This window comes from Neltuma alba, unplaced genomic scaffold (assembly GCF_004799145.2).
Source record: "Neltuma alba isolate B1F8T4 unplaced genomic scaffold, ASM479914v2 tig00012998_pilon, whole genome shotgun sequence".
NCBI lineage: Eukaryota > Viridiplantae > Streptophyta > Magnoliopsida > Fabales > Fabaceae > Neltuma > Neltuma alba.
Window position 1 is genome coordinate 1 of NW_021637349.1, and position 20,705 is coordinate 20,705.

Consider the following 20,705-nt stretch of genomic DNA (forward strand, 5'->3'; position numbering starts at 1 on the left):
TTCCTCTAGAAGAGTAATCACGCGCGTGGGTCTATTTACGCGCCAGCCAAGGGCACGTGACGTTCTCTTAAGATGTATGGCGGCCCTAATTAGCGAACGGTGGAGATTGTGAGGTAACAAGTGAGTAGGATGAGGCCACGTTTCACTTCTTCAAAATTCATTTGATGCCCTCTTGAATTTAGCTTCATCTGTTATTACGTGGAATCGAAACGAAAATCCAGATCTTTGACTCGCGAATGGTGCTCCTTATCACTGAGTTATATATCTTATATAGCCGTCCAAATCATTGAGTGCTCCTCTACCCTGCTTTACTCCTTCATTTATACAATATAATACAAGTGTAAAATTTACAACAACTCATACTATGTATAAAAACTAATTTAATATTCAATTTAGTCTTAAATATAAAATTTTAATATATTTTATCTCTTATATTATTTATTTTTAAAATAATTCTCATAATAGTTGTATATGCTAGATGTTTCATCAAATGTTATATTTTAGATAATATACAAAATTAGTAAGAATATTTTAAGAAAGACAAAACTTAATTATTATAAATAACTAATTTAATTAATTTTTTTATTTTAGTTCGAATTAGTCAATTAGTTTTTATGTTAACAACTGAAGGTGTTATTATTTACAGGGCAATGACAAGTTACCCCAATGTCAACACTTCCGTATGTGGGAGGAGTTCTAAATTTGAATCTGGTGTTAAGATGTTTTTGTGTGCATGTGTGTAGAGCATATAAATTTATGAGGCAAAAAAAACATATAAATTTGAAATGAATTTATTTGGTAAAAAATATTTCAAAAGAAGGAGCAAAACAAGCACGAGGTTTTATCAGAAAAAAATATATAAGCACGAGCTAGAAATGTGAATCCGATCTCCACTTTCCACTCCTTGGACACAAAGGAAGAAAAATAAAAATAAAGGAGAGGAACAAAATGAGGGGGGAAAAGCCATTGACGAAAACAAAAATATCCCCCCCCCCCCCGCGGCGCTAGTATATATAAAAGAATTCAGGAAGTCTCCTCCTAATACCAAATATATCTTATTGATTAAAAAAATTTTCTTATACACTTCATTAAATTAAATTTATTAAACATACTTTGTAACTTATATCTATGAAAAATAAATACTTTTAATTAATTTATGAATTAGTTATTTATTTCTTACATACAAATGCAAAAAAAAAAAAAATGAAAACTCCTACATGGGGGGAAAAAGGAGAGGGGAGTTTAGTTTAACGGATGCGGTTGGATCTCAGGTTTAACAACAACAAAAAAAAGAAGGATGTGGTTGGATTAGTTGGCTTACACGCAACCCATGTTTCTCCACTCCCCTTTGTCCACCTCCTCTCTCTTACCATTGTTCTTCTTCCTTTAATGCTCAACCCATCACTTATCGACACCTCAATGCCTCCTTTTCCATTTATTTATAAATATAATTAAACCATCATGCTTAATTACACCACATCCGGTTTCAAAATTGTTTTTGGTAAGCACATATATTTTTATTGGAGGCAATCTAATCAATCTTATTTGAGATATTATCAGGTATTAAATATAAAAATTTTTCTCAAAAAAGATTTAATATTGATTTGTCACCTTTTGATAGATTGATTACTTTTACTAAGCCTAATCCATTAATTAATTCAGAATTCATATTTTATTTCTTTTCAGACTTCTTTGTAAGGCGTGTGGAAATGACAAATGAGGACGTGTCCATGGGATAAAAATAATATAAAATATTTTTGTTTCACTTATAAATGATAAGTTACTACATCTACCTTATTCTTAATATAAGAACTAATTTAACATTCAGTTTAGTCCTAAATATAAGACTCTAATTTAATATGTCTCTTATATTTATCTATGTTTTTAGTATAGTTTTTGTAATAATTGTACATATTAAAAATTTTATCACATGATAGTTTTTGCTAATAAAAGTATTTTAAGAAAGACAACACCTATTTATTACAAATAACTAACTTAATTAGTTTTTTTAATCTATTCAAATTAGCTAACCAGTTCTTAGATTAAATATTGAGGGAAAATAGTATAATTGGTATTATTTAAAATGATTGCTCATCCTTTTCCGGCCGAAAGAAAATTGTTCATCTTTTTTTATAGTCATACTAGCTTGATCTTTGAGAACATTTTTAGGTCGTACATATTTTAAGAAGCACTAATGATAAATTTAAAACCACCACAAATGGACTAACCTTCACGATTGATTATCATTTAACTTTTCAGGGCCCCTTTTTTTAAAAAATATGTTACTATATTAAGGTCAACCTAACATTTTTCCCCCCCAAAATCTTTTATATTTTAGCCTATCTAAACTAATTAACCAAAGATCTTACTGGCCCAACAAAAGAAAGCTAACTGGACAAACCCGTTCCTTCGGCATTTCGAACGCCGATGCGCCGATGCACCAGTCTCTTAAAATTAAATTATATACACTACTCGCCTTAAAAAATACCATATGGTACAGAGTCCATGAATAGAAAATTGTAATTTTTTTGTCCTTATTTGATTTACATGGATCATACTCCAATCATTTAAAACGTATGAGACAGTACATAATTTGGAAGATTACCAATTTGAAACATGAAAATTTGAAGGAAAAAAAAATCCAAATATCATCCCCCTAATTAGTCAAATCTAAGAAAGAAAAATTCTAGGATTACATTAAGAAAAAAAATACCAGTTTCTTTTTTTCAATTTATGGAAGGAATCCAACATTATCTCTGGGCCGTTGGTGGTGGCTAGTCGAGCTATTAGCATAATCATTATTAGCTGTAGTGGCATTATCATCATGTCTGGACTTGAGCTCTGGTTCACTACCGCTAGTTCCGGTAGCTTCACCGCCGCGAACCGCCGGGTAAAGGCCGCACCTACGGCACCTCGGAGGCAGAACAAGAATCTGCCGACACGAGGGGCACGAAGAGTGGGACCCAAGCCAGGTGTCTATGCACGCCGCGTGGAAGCCGTGGCCACACTGCGGAAGAACTCGGATCTCGTCAGCTCCGACGAATTCGGCCAAGCAAATCGCGCACTCCGACGCGGCCAACCACTTCTCAGAATTGCTGTCAATGTAAGTGAATTTCGGCATGGATTGGAGCACCTTCTTCTTGAGACCTTTGTTGGCCAGAGACTGTCCCGGAGCTCCACCGCCGGCTCCGGATCCACCGCGACGGAACCAGGTGCATCGGCAGACAGCTATGAGGGCCACGGTGCATATGAGAGCGCAGAGCAGAGACGCGAGGATGACCACGAAGTCTGATTCCAAAGCGACGGCCTCCGGAGGCGGCGCTGCTGCGGTGATGGTGGCAGCGGCGGCGACGGAGGTGGAGTTCTCAGTGGATTTGAGAATACGAGTCATGGGAAGGGCGTGAAAGGGTAAAGTGGCAATTGCCGAATTGCGAGGTTTGCTGTAAGAAGGACACAAGGGAGAGAGAAGTGGGTATTTATAATTGGGGATAAGAGACGATAGTGGCATAGAGGATGATTACCTCTCGTCCTCAAGTAAACAAAATGCTTGACTTATAAACCCCACAGCCACTCAACGGCCAACGTCTGGTTTCAGTGCAACTACACTGCTAATTCCTCTTCCCACTTTTGACTTGTCTGCCTTCTTAATACTTATTCGGCGCACATCGTTACTTTTTTTTTTAATATTACCTTCTCTTTTAATTATAAAAACTAATTGACTAATTTTAAAAAATTAAAAAAATAAATTAAATTAGTTATTTATAATAAATAAATATTTAAATTAATTATTTATAATAAATACGTATTTTTTTCAAAAAATATCCTTGTTAATCAAAGGTGTTGGTAAGAACTATCATTATTAGAAAGATAATTTGAGAAAAAAATACATAAATATTAGAAACAAAGTGGATTGAGGTTTTATATTTATGACCAAAATAAAAGTCAAATGAGATCTTATATTAAGGATCGGAAGTAGTATTATTTATAAGTTTTAAATTTTTAAAACAATATAATTTGTTTTATAAATTTTTATTTGAATTTGACTTAATATTTAGTTTTTTATTTTTTTAATTATTTCTTTCTTGACGCATTTTCTTACAAATTTTTTTAATCTTTTTTCTTATTTATTATAAAGGCCTATTTAAAAATAAAAATTTACTTCTAACATATTTACTATTATTTTAAACTAATTTTAACTAATTATTTGCTATCTATGAATTAGTTATTTTAAAATTATAATAAGGATAGGAAGAAGTATAAATTAATTTGTGGAAAAATTTTGTTCTTAAATATAAATTATTTATTTAATTTTGTGGGAAAGAGAAAAAGGGAAAGAAATGCGAGAATGATTTATAAATATAGGGAGAGAAAAAACTTTAGCGTGAATAAATTTAAAATTTTTTATCAGTTCAACATATCACTTGCTACTTAGTATGTGAACATACTTTTTACAAGACACTTTGAAAAAGCCATAAATAATTCTTATGAACTTATCGAGATATTAATCAAGTTTTTCTTAAATATTACTCTTATTTTTATTAAGTATGGGAGAGAATATAATGCAAATATAAAAAATTTTTATTTGAATCTTAGTAAAATTAGAAAATTCATTATATTTTCAAACAAAGTTAATAGTTTAGTCACCCCTCCTCCGATTCAATGAAACTTTACAATAGTTTTTTTTTTTTTGGGGCCAGAGGTTTATATTAGGGATCACGGGAAGTGAGTTAGCTAATGATTTTTAAAACTGTCCAATCTTTTTATATTTGTCCTTATTTACTAGTTGTCTCATTTAGAATATAGTATTAATTACACCCTAATTTTGAACATCTTTTAAAAAGTGTTCTTAATTATATCTTAAAAGAACGAAAATACCTTATATTTTTCTAACACGATACTTAGCAAAAAAATGCCGCATAATTTAAAAAAGAGAGAGTGTTGCCCCTAAGACTCAAAGGCGTATTTTTATAATTAAATTATTTTTGGCAGGAAATGGTGTTATTTTGAAGGAACGAAAGGTCAAAATACACTGGCCTCTAATTAGCAGAGGTTGAAGTGGATAAAAATTTTCCGACGTGGTGTGGATATTTGATTTTGGTTTTTAGTTACTACATTTAATCAATTAATACATCAATCAATTGTAAAGCAGTACTCTGATTTCAGATCACATGTTTTGGCCTGTTAATGGGCAAAATGACAAAACTAAAATAAAGGCAATCTATAAAAACTATATTGACCCTATAATTTATTATTCTTTTGGCTGTTTTTTTTAAAAATACATATATTAAATAAAAATAAAGTAATTAAATTGTAAGATAGAGTTAGTGAAGTTTATTAAGGTTCTCTCAATTCTGATAAAATGAGTTAAAAATGTCTTGTAAATAGGATGAGCCAAGTATTTAAAACTAAAATAAGCTGACACTGATTTTAATATTTAATTTCTGAGATGCGTGTCTGTCTATAACCAAAAATGGAAAAAAATAAAAAATTCCAAGGATATGCATACAAGTGGAAAACTTTCCTAGATTACTGAATGATATATGACTGATAATACTAGCCATGCGATTGATGTTTGGATTCTGCAGTTTCTGGCATATGTTGGTCATCTTCATGCTCCACTCTCACACTAAAACTGGTTTTGAATGATATAGGCGAAGTAGAGAGAGGGTCTGATTCAATATCTGAGTTATCTTCTTGTTGTTGGCTCTCATAGGGGGAGTGGCCAGTTGTTTTGAAACGACGTAGTTTGGTTGCAGAAGAGGGCAGTGATCCTGATGAAGCATTGGATTGGTTGTTACTAGGAGACTTGTTTCCTGCCTGCTTCTTTTTCACAGCCATTCGCCAGTTCTTTAACGCCTTTGATGTTTGCTCATCAAATATGGACGTCTTCATCGTTGATCCCATCTGCAAAAACGCAGCGTTTCCCATTATATATTTAATTAATTAACAAAAATGATCATCTCAATAATTATTTAAATAATTAATAAATGGAAGATATGTACGTACCTGGGTTACAAGAGCGTATAATGGAAGTGTAATGTAGCTGCAGAGACAGAGAACTGCAGTCCTGCAAAAATCCATTCAGAATAGGTTGTTAGAAGTTGGTCTCCCAATCCCAACTTACACCAAAACCAATGTTGAGGTGTTCGCGCCTTGTAGCCCAACTAACACCAACTATCTTCTTCAAGATTTTTTTAAACATAAGATTGTGAGTTCGAATCTTTGATAGGGGTATGATATATATGTGAGTAATTGTTTAAAAAAAAGAAAGAAACAAGATTTGGACATGGTTTCATGATTAAAATCTATTTTGAGTTTTTTTTTTTAATTGTTTGGCTAGCATGTGGTTGATACCTTAATTTAGACCAGAAAGTGATTTTAGAAAGCTCTCCCAACAGTCTAGTGTTTGTGTATGGCTATGGCAAGTCCACAACAGTTTTAGTTAATTCTGGGTGGAGTCAGCTACCCTTTCTCTATCTCACTAGTCACTCTAGTCTCTATGTATGATATAGGATATTTTTTTTTTTTTTAAGAAGCCATGCTTTTAATAAATAATCAACAATATAATTCATCTTAAGCTGGTCAAAAATAAAAAATCATCTTAAATTCCACGCAAACATAATGTCACAATCTATTCATTAAGAGCATTTAAATCCTATTTAAGAGGGGTCACATCATTGCTGAGAAAGGCTTACCCTAATGCGACTTTCACAATGGCAAGCTTGTAGTCCATATGGAAACAATTTTTTAGCCCAAAAGAATACTGCAAATACAGGGGCATTACCGTAATTTTAGGAAGGCAGCACAAAGACATGTGAATTAGTTATTCAATAATAAGTGAAGGAAGAAAATAGCTCATTACCCATATCCACAAGAAATAAGTTATTTGAAAAGCATTCTGCAGAATAAGAAAATCTGTGAGTTTCCACCTTTAATCACCAGAGAAAAGCTAGAAGGCTAAGAAGAAAGAGTTAAAGACCTGGAAGAGAGCGAAATGGATAAGATGAAGAACTAACTGAGGGCGACCAAACCAGAAGTATTTGTCTGAGCCTTGAACAAGAGGAATTCCTTGTACAACCGCATGTTTTTCTGTGATTTCTAGAGCCATTTTTGCCAGAATTGCTTGAAGTTTTGTTCCAACCGCCATTATTATCTGCCATCAAATTTTACCTCTTTTTACTTCAACAAATCAACCACTCATTATTATTCTTCTTTTCACAGACTAATTAATTGCTACTTACAGCCAAAGGAAGTATGGATGCCCAAACCATTGTGTGCCATCCTGCATATTACATTCAACAACCCAACCATCATACATTAGTTGTCATTTCAAACAGACTTACCAAGAAAACACAATTTGAATCCTTGTTTATCTCGAAGTTGGTCTGCTGACTGGATCCATCTGTTATTACTATATATATGGGTTGAGCCACTAGTTCAATGGCTTCACTCTTACTCCTTAAAATAGGAGATTGTGAGTTCGATCTCGCCCGGTGCATGTGTTGGAATCAAGTCATCAGACCAAATTTTGGAGAAAAGAGGGCAATACAGTGTTTTTGAACAAGAGAAGATCTCTTATCCTAAATAAGTAGTTCGCTTACCGTCAACATTTAGCAACAAGAAAACCACAAATGATGCCCACAGGACAGGACTGTCAAAAACACAGAGAAATATGGCAATTAAACAGAGAAAGCATTCGAGTTTTCAAAGGAAAAAAAAATGCATAGTTGGAAGAACCAAACATGATAACTAAACACTGCAAATTACCTTACTCCCACAACTACCTTGAAGTCATCTTCTAAGGATCTTTTTATATACTTTTGGAAGTTGAATTGACTGCCAGGAGCAAGATGGACCTATACATAATAATACATCATTGGATTGTCAAAAATATGGTAGCTAGTTCATCTAACTTGGAAAGAATTTGTTCTATGGATTAAAACACTCACAGTGATAAATCCATTGCGCAAAGCCAAGTAATCAGCCTCACCAACAGACCTATAAAATTGCCTGAGGAAGCATCCCTAGAATCCAGAAAAAGTAATATGAGGTATTTGGTGCATATAATATAGTAGATGATATCATTACATACTATTAAAAGGGGCTTACGATGTAGAAAAATAGCTTATTCCCTGTCCAGAAACTGGCATGACCTTTCACAAATGATGTTTCATGAGTAAGCCTGAATCTTGAAGGATCTGCACACAATAAAATACCCACACAAGCATGAGATGGAAGTATCTTAAAGGATCATTGTCCTGCGGCATTACTTGTAATGTCTCAAAAGATTCAATGATCTACAATTGGTATTTCAACAAACTCAAAAAATAACTCTCATTCCAAAGGATTTAAACACTGCAAAATGATGTTGATAGCTAGACTGAGAAGTTGTGATTTTGACACTGCGAAGGAAAACAAACGTGCATATTACTGGACAGAGGTAGGCTTTACCATGGGAAAACTCGTAGTTATGAGATGAAGTCTCCGCCTCCCATGCCTTCCAACCTCGAATCTGCACAAATTCAACCGACATCATCTTTCTGTAAAATCAAATCTATATGTCTAGTAACTCTGTAAGAAGTCATACTATTCATAAATCTATATGTCTAGCTTTGAAACATTGAAAATAAGCTCTAGTTAAGCCATTTGAATATCCTTCCTCAGTTAATAAGCACACAGAGAACGAAAAGTGACCTGAAGTACATAATAAATTAGAGAAAAAAGAAGCGGACCTTTAGTCTGCCCAGCAGCATGGTGACAGCACTGTACAAGACATGGAAGACTGCTAAGAAGAATATGAGGATGTGCAATTGGTGCAATGCATTTGTAGTTACAAGTGGTTCATATCCCTTACAAAAAATAGACAAAATAAGAAAAAATTTTAGAGTATTAAATGTATCAGAATTTTAGTAAGGAAACACAGGTAGGTACCTTGTTGCAATAATGGGAAGAATCAGCTGCTAAAAATCTACGTTGATAAGACAGAAGTTTCCTTCTGTGAGCCTCTTCACTGCTTGAAGAGTCACTGGTTCCGTCAAAAGGACATGGCAACATTGTGTCTGCTGCCTTTTCAGGTATGCATATCCTTAGTATGTAGGTCTGCCCAAATGTCAGCAATAATGATATGAACCCCAAAATCATCAGCTCTGCAACAACACAATTATATGACTTTTTCTTAAAGATTTATGTTAAAACATAAATAAACAATTACAAGGACATAGGAATCACTTGTTTTGCATAACATGTTTCTTCCCCCCATTTGGTTCTTCTGCTTTACTTACTCTTTTCCACTGTTCTTCCATGGAAACGGGTGCTTGAATAAAATCTTACCAGCTTTAACCTTTTCAAGAGCTTCAATCAGAGCCTTCTTATGTCTTTCTCCTAGCCACTGAAGAAACAAAAATGCCATGGGAAGAAGGAAGGCACAGAGTTCACAGTTTAGTCTCAATAAAGTCAGAAACTTATTATGCAGATGCTCGTAATTTTCATCCAATTAACCACACCATTTGGTAAAATCCCAATTATTATATCATCATTACAACAAAATCTGAAAGTAGAAAATAACAACAAAATGAAAAACTGACAGAGTTCGTGATCTCCTCAACTAATCACTCCCATCAGCCGTTATAAAATCCTAACACCCGCCATTAATGTCAAAAGTAAACTGAAAAAATAAAATGAAAGAAATAACAGAGTTCATCCACAATTCCGCATTAATGTTCAAACTGATGAATGACCAAAGCAACAGAAACATGCGTATATAAGGGAACTAATTTGTTGATTCTTCACCTTTGTAATTTGAGATTGAGATCAAATTGAATTCAAAAGAGAAGTTTCGTTTGGGACGTACCGTTCCCACTTTGTGAAGACTCATCTCGAGGGTTATGGAAATTAAGATGAACACAGTACAGACTGCAGCAACGGCCCACGTTGGTGTCTGATCCAATTTTCTTGTACCCTCACTTCCCTCATCACTCGCCGCCATAGCCATTCCTCCAAGCCAAACCCACAAAATCAAACACACGAGAAGCTCCATTCTCAGCTTCGACACCCACATTGTAAAGATACAAACTTGAAACCCGGGTTCTCTCAATCGCAGGTTTCAATGATCAATACAGAATCTGGTTTAATATATGGGTTTCTTCTTTAAGAGAGAATCTGCAGAGGCGCGTTGATTTAACAGATGGATGGCTTGATTTTGGAATCAGTGGGGACGATGGAAAGCTCGTGGTTGGTGGTGGGGGCTGAAGCTGTCGGAAGCTAGCCAGATTAGAAGGAAAAACAAACAGATTAAAAATTAGTAATAATATGCGTGTTTGATGATTTTCATATTTGGGCGCGTAACTGGCTTTCTGTCTGAACCCGGAAAGAGCGGGTCTCAAATTGATGTCGAAGTCAGCGCCGCGTAGACTAAAGTTCTCCAACATTTCATCTAATTAATCGATGTGACATACATTTTTTTAGTTAACGGAGCCACCTTCGTTTCAAAAATGTAAAGATTATGTTTTTAAAAACCATTAAAGTAATTAATGCTACATTTTTGTTACATTTTTTTAAGAAATTATTTACTGATTATTCTTTGCGCAAATTCAGGAGGAGAGATAGAGAGAAACTTCCTTCTGACTTCTGCCAAGTGTCAATATTATTAAGTAAATTAAAAAATTAGTTAAATTAGTTATTTTTAATAAATAAGTGTTATCTTTTTTAAAATATTTTTATTAATCATGTGTATTAGTTAAAATTATATTTGATAAATTATTTAATACATGTAACTATTATAATGACTACCTTAAAAAAATAGATAAATATTAGAAACAAAATAAATTAAAATTTTATATTCATGATCAAATTAAGTACCAAACTAATTCTTATATTAAGAAATGAAAACAATAACAAATGGGAGTTGATAGAACTTATAATTTAAAAAATTAAATCTAAAATTAGAAAAAAAATTATAATTTAAAAGTTAAAAATGTAAGCTTTAAAAATTGTATTGAATATGGAAAAGAAACTATATTCAATTGTAGGGCTCACATTTTGGCCAAAAAAAAAAATTGTAGCGCTCACATCTTCATTTGATTCAAATAAGTGTGTAATCACTTTACTATTCGGCCGGCATTAAATGTTTACTCTTTTTCTTTTGCCTCTTTCATGACTTTTTCTTGAGAAGATGCCAAATAAAGACATAGTAAATTGGCAAAATCTAAATCAGGATTGGTTGCCACATTTTAACAAGTTTTTAGTTTCTAACACTTGACTTGTAAATAATAATTTTTTTAAAATATTTGATTTGAGATTTTGTAATCTCTACGATTTTTTGGTCATTTTTCCTATGTTTTTTCGGTAATATTTTTTTTCCATAAGAACTATCTGTACTCTGTAGAGTATTGTGTCTGTTTTTTTAATGAAAAAAATACTCTTCTAATTTTAGTTATAAAATACAGAGAATATTTTTTATTAATACTATATCCAGTCCTAATTATAAGACCTCGTTTATAAGATCTCGTTTATAGTTTAGAGACCAGAAGTAGTAGTATAAATCACCTCATTAAATTTATTATCTGAACACATAGCTTTATTTTTAAGTATGTTGTTTTCTATACTGTTGTTTTATTAGAAATATATATATTAAATAAGAATGAAATTAAAATATTAATAAATTTTATTATAGGATGGATGAAATTTAAAATTTTTATTTAATTTCGTTATAACATGTTAAAAGTCGCTATAAATGGTATAGGAAGGGTATTAATTTTTCTTTCCCCAACCCTATTTCTTTTCCAATTTGAATTGAGGAGGACAAAATAAAGTCGCATCTTCACGTTGGAGTTGGACGTATCAAAAGCAATGCACGTGACTGTGAAAATAAATAATTTGTCTGCGTTGTTTTCGTCAAATATACTGTTTAGTCATTTAGTCTTGATTTAACAAGTTAAATGTAACAAACATCTTTTCTAAAAGTAAAATTAAAAAAGAAAAAAGCGTTTGAATTCTGAGGTGTGAACAAACTCACCGTCCTTCATGGGTTTATGTGCACAAATTGTCAAGTTCTATGAGTTGACTTAAGGACTTGTTCACATCATTCCTCTCTCAAGTCTGAAACAGTGAAAAATGAACCTTCCTCACTTCTACCGTTATCTATATGGTTGGGTCACGTTCAGTAGGAAACATTAAAAATTAGGGATAGGAATTAAAATTAGTATTAAAAAAAAAGTTTAGCACAAGAGATTGTTTAGTGTATGGCATTAATCTAACACATATATGTGTGATTGGAAAATATCATGAGAAAAGTAGTATTTCCCGGCCTCATTTTATGGGTTTGTCCAATCCTATGTAATAAGTAATTATTCATGTTAAATACTATTTTAATAATTTTTTTAATTACAATCACAATCACAATATCTTATTTTAATATTTCGTACTAAACGAATCATAAGACTTTGAAGAATACAGCAGCTTCAGTCTCATCGAGAAATCAGTTGAATTGGTAAATTTCCGGAATAACAGTTTAAATAACTAAGATTAAAAGCATACATCTAAATATCTGATTGTCTAAATATGCAACAAGTTTCAGCTTGGCGTCATTGACTCTCAACAAATTTAAATGATGACTTGTAATTAAATGCTAACAAAAAATGATTGTAATCATATTTATAATATAAAATTAAATAAAATAAATCTGCTGATATGTAGGTTGAAATATGTATAATCACGAAATTAAATTCAGTATAAAATTAGATATACCTTCATGGCAGCTTATGCTAATATTTCAACAAAAATTTTTAAATTATGATCTTTAATAAATTAATTTTTTAGGATCTAAGTGTTACTCTTACTAAATAATTTTTTCTATTATAAATTTATACTAACTCCGATCCTTAATATAAGAGTTTGTTTGATTTTTATTTTGATTTTAAATATAATACGCTAATTCACTTTATCTCTCAAGTTCATTAATTTTTTTCCTCAAGATAGTCCTTATAATAATGGTTGGTCTAGTCAATATTAGCAATGATATTTTAAGAAAAACAATACTTAGTTATTACAAATAACTAACTTAACTAATTTTCTTAATCTATTCAAATTAATCAATTAACTCTCATATTAAGCACTGGAGGTAGTATTTTATATCTGTAAATTTATACATTTAGTTATATTAAAATTGCATAAACAATTTGTCACGAAACAAATTATATAAACATTCTATTTATCGTTTTTAAAATTAGCATAATTTTCAATGTTTCATGGTTGTCCAGCATAAGAATGGATCATGGTGGTACTAGACCACTGTTTATAATTATTTAAAAAAGTCATACTAGTTACGCACAAATTTGAAGACGTGATGAGTTTATGGATGACCATGATCTCCGGATCTCTTCTGTTTTGGTCTTTTTTCCTACAACTAAATTATTGAGTCTGAGAATGCTAGTTTTTTTTTTTTTTTTGCCAATAAATTATTGAATGCCAGTTCCGTCTTATCTCAACCCTACTATTAATTAGTTATGCCAAGACGGCTATACATTCTAATCATTTGTGTTTTTTTTTTCCATGTAACGAACTAATCATTTGTTGAATCTGATAAATGCTTCGGTTTTGAAGGGTAGGACTGTGGAAATAACAAGTCGACAAAGATATTAAAATACCTTTAAAAATATTAAAAAAGAAATAAGGATAGGTGAATTTCATAATCTCAAATCAAATCTCAGGTAATATTTTGAAATTTTAAAATATTGTGTAGTCAATAGTTGTATAAAAGTAGTTACTAAATTTCTAACAATATTTAATGTATTTTTTTAATTTTTGAAACAAAAGTAGTCAGTAGCGAAATTAAAACAGTCAATAGCTAAAGAAGAGTAGTTAACAAAATTTTAAAGATGAAAGTAATCAATTGCAATATTAGAGTAGTCAGTAGCCAAACAAAAATAGTAATTAGAGTTTTAAAAACGAATGTAATCAATAGCTAAAAAATAGTAACCAATATATAAGAAAGAGTAGTCGCAAGCATCGGAGTTCCAGCGGCCGGAAGTGTTGAGGCGGCAATATTTAAAAAAATAATTAAAAAATAATAAAAGTATTTGTGTAATTCTACAAGCTTTAAAAATTCTAAAATGGTACCTAAAATCTGAATTGAGATATTGAAATTTACTTGCTCTTATTTATCTTTTAATATTTTTGAGAGTATTTTAGTATCTTTTTCTTTTTTTTTAATATTAAAAAAAATTTAAGACCTCGCTTTCCTCCTTTTCCTTGGCTGAGGGCGGTCCTTATCATGGAGCAATTTTTTTTTTTATCAAATATTATTTCAATAGTATTTAATGTCATAAAATAATTTTTAATGCACTTAGCATCAGAAAAAAAATTTTGTGATAGAACTGCTAAACTAGTTTTTTTTCGGGGGCAAATTTACTCTTAATATATTTTTTAATACAGTAGCAACAAATACCTTAAACTTAAGATATTAAATATTACTAAAAATATTTTAGATGTTAAATGAACTGAAGATTACTTCAGGATATTAAATGATGCTAAAAAACTTTCCTCCTTTTTCTTGCCCGTTGCCCATCCTCTACCCCAAAGCCACAGAGTTTTGGGATAACATGAGGATGATGAGCACTTTTTTCCTCCTAAAGAGTACCTAGGAGCTTAAAATATTTGTTTAGTAGCACCCCATATGTTAAAAATATCTTTTTAATACCACTTAGTGTCTAGCATCTCATGCCTAACAAATTGAGAAAAATTTTCAGTAGCACCTAATATTTAACGGTTGGCACTTTAAAATATTTTTTAGTAGCATCTAATATTATGAAATAATTTTTAATGCATCTAGGACCTAAAATACTTGTTTAGTAACATTTAGTATCTTAAATTTAGAGTATTCTAAAAAATACATTAAGAACAAAATTGCACTAAAAGTTAGTTTAGAACTTATATTAGAAAAATATTTTAGCATGCGCATTAAAAATTATCTTAAGATATTAAATACTTAAAAAAGCTGTTGGATGTTTTTTAAAATAAAAAACAAAAAGAAGAAAGTGTCCCCATGCCCATTTTACCCCAAAATGGCGTAGTTTTGGGGTAAAGCACGGTCCACTGCGTGAAAGGAAATTGAGGGACACCAAAGGCGGACAGCATTAGCACAGCTGTTAAGAATACTCTCCAATGTTGACTTCGTAAACTAGTAGGCCCCGGTCAGGTTACTTAGCGACGAAAGGGGGAGATTGCTTTGTTTGTTGGAGTCCAAAATTTACGTTTTATGAAACTAAATTATTATTTTAAAAATAATTTTACAGAAGTAAATATAAATTTATTTTGATTTGCAAAAAAAATACTTTTAGGATGGTGCCAACACCCCTTTAAAGATACTGTGCACAACTTTGTTTTAAAACACTTCCAGAGAAGATTATTAAGGCCTCTTTGGATGTCTTCTCAAAGCATGGTTTGGGGAAGAAGTCAGCCAAACAGGAAGGAAAAATGTGAAACTATGGTTTGGGGTACATGGTTTTGGTGGAAGTGGTTTGAAGTTGCTTATGGCATAAATTTTTCAGATGTTGGTATGGGTCCAACAGCATATGACAAAGCAGCTCCCATAATTGATGCCTCGCTCTTCATTCCACACCCGGTCCTTCACTATTTAATCTTATAATTTATAAATATACATACATATTAATTAATTATTAATTATATTATATTATATATTATTAATTATGTTAGTAAAAATTATTTTATTAACAATTTTATTTCTTCAAATCAAAATATATTATAAAATATATCCCTTATATAATTATCATATTAACTTATATCATTCTTAGTAATTTGCACATGTAAAAAGTACTTTCGGTAACAATTATTTAAACACTCTCACTTCTCAGAATCACTTTTGCACATGTAAAAGGTGTTAGAGTAGTACTACCACCAGGTTTTTTGTTGTAATTTTTTCCTTTTTGGTGAAAAAGTTTTGCTGTATTTTAGTGTCATGGCTTGGAATTTTTTTTTTTTTGAATTTGATTTGGTAAACAGAAGAGCAATTCACTAGGCATTTTATAATCATTTTCTCAAAGAAAACAAAAGGACAGGAAAAAAATTGGAATCAATGTCATGCTTCGTGTCTCACTGATAAAGAATAAACACTGAATAGATAATATTAGGGAAAAGGTACTAAAAATTTGATGAAGAAAAAAATGATAATAATTATTATTCATATTCATAATTTATAAATTTTGTGATTTTATATATATTTATTTATTATTTATACGAGAGATTAAAGAAAATATCAGGCTTATAACTTCCAAGATCCATTGCACGTGCCTGGGCTCATGATGCATATGGCCCATTTATCTTCAGAAGCAGAGCATTTTCTCAATAAGCAGCAGAAGAAACATATTAAGCAGGCCAGGACTTTATAACTCAAACGTTAAACGGTTTTTTTAAAATTTTTTGAGCGTCAAATTATGATAAAAGAAGCAGAAAATATAATCTCTTTATAAGCCCCTTTATCCATTAAACACGGGAAGATGCATTTATTTATAAAATTATTCATTGAACACACACACACACACACACACACTTTTTTATTTATGGGATAATCTAGGGAACATGCATGCATTTAGTGGTTATGCCCAAGAATATATGACACCTAGCGAACATATAAAAAGGGGAAAATTAATTATTTAATTAGGGACAATTAAAATGAAAATAGCTCAAATTATATTATCAATCCGGTGATTTCTTAAACTTCCTATGTTATCTCCATCACATTTACATATCACGTACTCCCCCTGTCTTTTAACTATAAGCAAATTTTTTGTTTCGCCTTTCGCCTTTTTTTTCATTAGCAAAAACCACCATTACTTTTCATTTGCATTAAACAAATCTTTTTAACCGTACCCCTTATTTAAAACCCTTTGCATTTTCATGACGCAAATTTATCTTCTCCTTAATCACAAAATTAGATATTAATAATAGGGATATTTAAGTAAACAAGTAATCTCAGCTATGATTATGAAAATTAACTTTTCTAACAGGTGCTGTTTTAGGTTTTAACAAAATTTGCGCGCTCTCTTCATTTCGAGCACCGTTATTTTATGAACAATTATATTTGTTTTTCTAATTTTACCCCTAACAAATAATTTATGCACAGTAAATTATCTGTTAAGGGTAAAAAAATTGATGCCCTAAGTTTGTTACATAAATTGAGGGAGAGAATATATAATAAAGTAAAATTGTACTAGCACTCAAATTATTTATTACCCTCTCCAGTAATTAACTGGGAGTTAAATTTGGTCATTATATGCAAGGTCTTAATTTATTCTATATTTTATATTTATTATTTTTTCTAAATTAATTTATATTATTTTTTTATCAGAATAATTTACGTTAATCTATAAATTGACATATAATCTAATATTATATAGAAATCTTTTAAGAAGATTATATCAAATTTGTCATAATTAACACATTTATTTATTTTAGTTTATTTAAATTAGTTAAATGGTTGTTATATTAAAATAGGAACCAAGGTTCATGAAGGTATCATTTCCGGTTTCAGCCCAAACGTGAGCAGACTATAAAGAGACCCGTCCGTGCAGGCTCAGGCGAAAAACACAAGGCACAAAAAATTAACAATACGAGGATCTCGATATCATCGAAGAAAGATCTCCGAATTTGATTTCATAGCCATTGCAGCAGAAACAACTTAACTATCGCCTTCTCATTCTACTTCTCAATCTGCCCCTGTCGCCTCAGGCTTCTGAGAAATGGTTACGTTGTCAAGCTCCGTGATGAACCCTCAATCTCAGCTGTTCTCAGGTTATTATACGTCTCGTCTACATTCTGCTTCATTGTATTCTCGATTAGTGTTTATAGCCATTGCTGAGACGGCACTATTTTTCCTCTGGTTATCACCTGGAAATTACTATTTCAGTATTTCTGTATCTAAAGGATTTTTCCTTAGTCGGACGTTGTTCGTCTGACCATATATGGATACGCCGATGCTTAATAATAAAATATGTAGTTCTAATGTGTCGGTGGGGCTCCAGAAGTTCTCTTACGCAAAGTGCTGTTAGGTGTTGTTTGATACATATCCAACTTATTTCAATTCAGTAAAATTTTCGAAGGCCATCGAAGATTAGTGGTAATTATGTGACCTAGGCAGCAGGCAATGGCAGGCTATGGACACAGACACTGCCATAAGCTTGATGGAAAGTATCCCAAGTATATTTTAAAATGTTGTTTCTGAATATCATGCATGCAGCTCCTATTTTGCTAGTCTGCTGCCGGATTTTACTCTAAATGAACGGCTAGCTAATGTCACTCGCTAGGTGCCATAAAAACACAGTGCCGGATGTATGTATTTCTTTTGGTTTCATGTTGAGTATTTGAGAATGTTGAAACACTGCTGAAACACATTTTACCATCGTTTGTCCTTTTCCCTCTTAGATTTTTGTGATAAGTTGAGATTGCCGATATGAATTGATGTTAGACACTCGTACTGATTAGTGACGTAGCTGGTGACAAGTTGATATATTTGATTGGTGGGTTTTAGTATCTTTGCTACTTCGCATGTGTATGATAACTTTAACGTTTTTAAATCTTTGAAAATTTCCCTTTACGACTTTATCCAGTTTCTGCGGCTTTCCAGGAAGCTTAATATTTGAACATTTTAATGTTAGGATCTGCATTGAAGCCAATGGATCAATGTACTCTGAAAAGCAACTGCATTAAAATCTCTCCAACTTTCTCGTCAAGGGGTAAAGCAAAGATGAAAACACGTTACATGCCACTCATAGTTCGTGCAGGGTACCGGTGAATTTTCTCTTTTATTTTACTGTTTCATTCAAGCCAAAAGAATGGGAAGTAGGCATTATCAACCTCCCTTAATAATTTGATTATTGACAATAGATATCAACTAACCTGATTATCCGCATTATAAATACCCTTGTACAAGCATATTGTTTTATCAGTTAGCGTTCTTATTATTTTTCTTTCTTTGTTTTTTTTTTAAATGTCCGTGCATGCATGCTGATACAGTGGGGATGATGGAAGATCAAACAATGCGGGTATTTTTGTTGGAGGCTTTGTATTGGGAGGACTAATTGTGGGAGCATTAGGTTGTGTGTATGCTCCTCAGGTATGCCTGTAGCACTAATTCCTCCCTTTTGGCCGTTTCTTTTTTGGTCTGGACCAGAAAGGAGGAGGAAAGGGGGAATCTCTTGGCTGTTTAGTTTTATTTTTCTAGGGGATCTTCGTTACCACATTACCTATAGTATTTGTCCTCAAATGATTTTTAAACATAACCAGTTTGTTGTTGCTCACCTTCGGCTTTAGGTATTAATGTCTGCACTTTCTTCAAAAAGAATTGTAGGATGATATTCCCTTGTCAATACCATGATTAGGACAGTTTTCACATTTTCTGCCATGAATTAGGGAACCAAACTTGGTTATAATTTTTTTCTGCATTAGTTTCTGGTTATTTGCTCCTTCTTTCTCTAAAGGTTTATGATTATAGATATTACTCTCAATAATTGTTCGGGTTTGGTTGGAGAAAACTTGTTTAGTAATATTGACGTAGTTGTATGGATTTTTGCTTAAAAAGAGAGATGCATGATGAATTTACTAGGGCAGTAACCCTTGAGGTTTGTGAACTGCAGCTTTTTGAAGGAACTTTTATCCATTGTTTCAATTTGAAAGCTTGCTTTTGATGACTTTAAGGAGAATATAGGGAATTTGAAAGCTTCTATGGTTTGAACTTACCAGATAAGCAAGGCCCTAGCTGGATCCAACAAAACTGATCTCATGAAGAAGCTTCCAAAATTTATGTATGATGAGGAGAAAGCTATGGAGGTAAGAAAATTTTGCAGTTATCTTTCTTTTGAAACCATTCTGATTGCCTGTCTATGAAAGGGGATATTATTTATTCACATTAGTATTTGTATAACTTATTGTACCCTATTCTCTATCCACGCTTTGTTCATTTCAATTTAATCTCATCACAGAATCCATAAAAAGTGGCCTTTGACACCCTTTGACATCTCTGACGTGATTGGGCTTGTTCTGTTTCAAAGTATGGAGACTAGTTCCATTATGTAATTAGTTTTTCAGGATATATATTTGAAATTAGGAATATTTATTTTTTGTTAATCTTGTGTATAAGCGGCATGGTATGCTAACTTTGCTTGGAAGTTTTTCTCCGAAGTCATATTTACTAATTAATTGAACTCTTTTTGTATTCTCCTGCTGTAACTTGCAGAAGACTCGCAAGGTACTAACTGAGAAGATAGCAAAGCTGAATTTGGCCATTGATGAGGTTTCTGGAAAACTGAAGGCAGATGAAGCTTTGAACTCGGAGGAAGTAGAAGCTTCCATGTAATACGTAAATCTTGGGACCCGACTATGCGATACTCGAAGCTTTCTTTTGGCACTCAGGAAGATAGTGTTAAGTGATCGGATTTTAAAATTTACCTGTGAACGTTGTTTCCCAAAAACAAAACAACAAAAAACCTTCCTTTATCTTTTGGTCTTAATAATGGTGTTTTAAAGATGGCTTTCGTTTTCGTTGTTGAGAACTATGAAGCATTTGCTGACATTCTGTGAAACTGGCATGAATTCTAGTTTAACTGGGTAAATCCTCAAGTGATGATAATATGCAATATCCTGAACTACATCGTAACTCTTCATAATTATCTGGGATTTTCACAAAACAGTTATTA

The 20,705-nt window shown here is 32.1% G+C and overlaps 3 protein-coding genes across 5 annotated transcripts; 1 reads left to right on the forward strand and 2 right to left on the reverse strand.

Annotated features, from left to right (window-relative positions):
• Positions 1–2,506: 2,506 nt before the first annotated feature.
• On the reverse strand, positions 2,507–3,419 carry LOC114733441 (RING-H2 finger protein ATL80-like). The gene has a single exon (XM_028920907.1). The coding sequence runs from the start codon at positions 3,389–3,391 to the stop codon at positions 2,732–2,734; it is 660 nt and encodes a 219-aa protein (XP_028776740.1). The 5' UTR covers positions 3,392–3,419; the 3' UTR covers positions 2,507–2,731.
• Positions 3,420–5,359: 1,940 nt separating this feature from the next.
• Positions 5,360–10,225, reverse strand: LOC114733440 (MLO-like protein 10). 2 transcript variants are annotated; one of them, XM_028920905.1, is made up of 15 exons: positions 9,851–10,225; positions 9,331–9,388; positions 8,932–9,146; positions 8,733–8,849; positions 8,452–8,512; positions 8,110–8,198; positions 7,950–8,024; positions 7,768–7,856; positions 7,602–7,651; positions 7,242–7,282; positions 6,980–7,153; positions 6,863–6,898; positions 6,696–6,763; positions 6,007–6,067; positions 5,360–5,904 (listed from the first exon to the last, which is right to left on the reverse strand). In XM_028920905.1, the coding sequence occupies exons 1-15, from the start codon at positions 10,055–10,057 to the stop codon at positions 5,554–5,556; spliced, it is 1,692 nt and encodes a 563-aa protein (XP_028776738.1). In that variant the 5' UTR covers positions 10,058–10,225; the 3' UTR covers positions 5,360–5,553. The 2 variants fall into 2 exon arrangements, with proteins under 2 accessions (XP_028776738.1, XP_028776739.1); XM_028920906.1 differs by having other exon boundaries at positions 5,361–5,904; positions 9,229–9,388; positions 9,851–9,883.
• Positions 10,226–17,563: 7,338 nt separating this feature from the next.
• Positions 17,564–20,657, forward strand: LOC114733442 (uncharacterized). Of its 2 annotated transcripts, none has more exons than XM_028920909.1 (5): positions 17,564–17,805; positions 18,669–18,801; positions 19,027–19,126; positions 19,753–19,839; positions 20,246–20,657. In XM_028920909.1, exons 1-5 carry the CDS (start codon positions 17,754–17,756, stop codon positions 20,363–20,365), a joined length of 492 nt encoding a protein of 163 aa, XP_028776742.1. In that variant the 5' UTR covers positions 17,564–17,753; the 3' UTR covers positions 20,366–20,657. The 2 variants fall into 2 exon arrangements, with proteins under 2 accessions (XP_028776742.1, XP_028776743.1); XM_028920910.1 differs by having other exon boundaries at positions 17,567–17,805; positions 18,669–18,795.
• The last annotated feature ends 48 nt before the right edge of the window (positions 20,658–20,705 follow it).

Bases quoted from the DNA above. Each gene is read 5' to 3' on its own strand.
- LOC114733441 (XM_028920907.1), bottom strand. From the start codon at position 3,391: ATGACTCGTATTCTCAAATCCACTGAGAACTCCACCTCCGTCGCCGCC.
- LOC114733440 (XM_028920905.1), bottom strand. From the start codon at position 10,057: ATGTGGGTGTCGAAGCTGAGAATGGAGCTTCTCGTGTGTTTGATTTTG. The intron at 9,389-9,850 runs GTACGTCCCAAA...TTGTTTCTTCAG, and splicing joins GTCTTCACAAAGTGGGAACG to TGGCTAGGAGAAAGACATAA. The intron at 7,857-7,949 runs GTGAGTGTTTTA...TATTATGTATAG, and splicing joins TGCGCAATGGATTTATCACT to GTCCATCTTGCTCCTGGCAG.
- LOC114733442 (XM_028920909.1), top strand. From the start codon at position 17,754: ATGGTTACGTTGTCAAGCTCCGTGATGAACCCTCAATCTCAGCTGTTC. The intron at 17,806-18,668 runs GTTATTATACGT...TTTTAATGTTAG, and splicing joins TCAATCTCAGCTGTTCTCAG to GATCTGCATTGAAGCCAATG. The intron at 19,840-20,245 runs GTAAGAAAATTT...TGTAACTTGCAG, and splicing joins ATGAGGAGAAAGCTATGGAG to AAGACTCGCAAGGTACTAAC.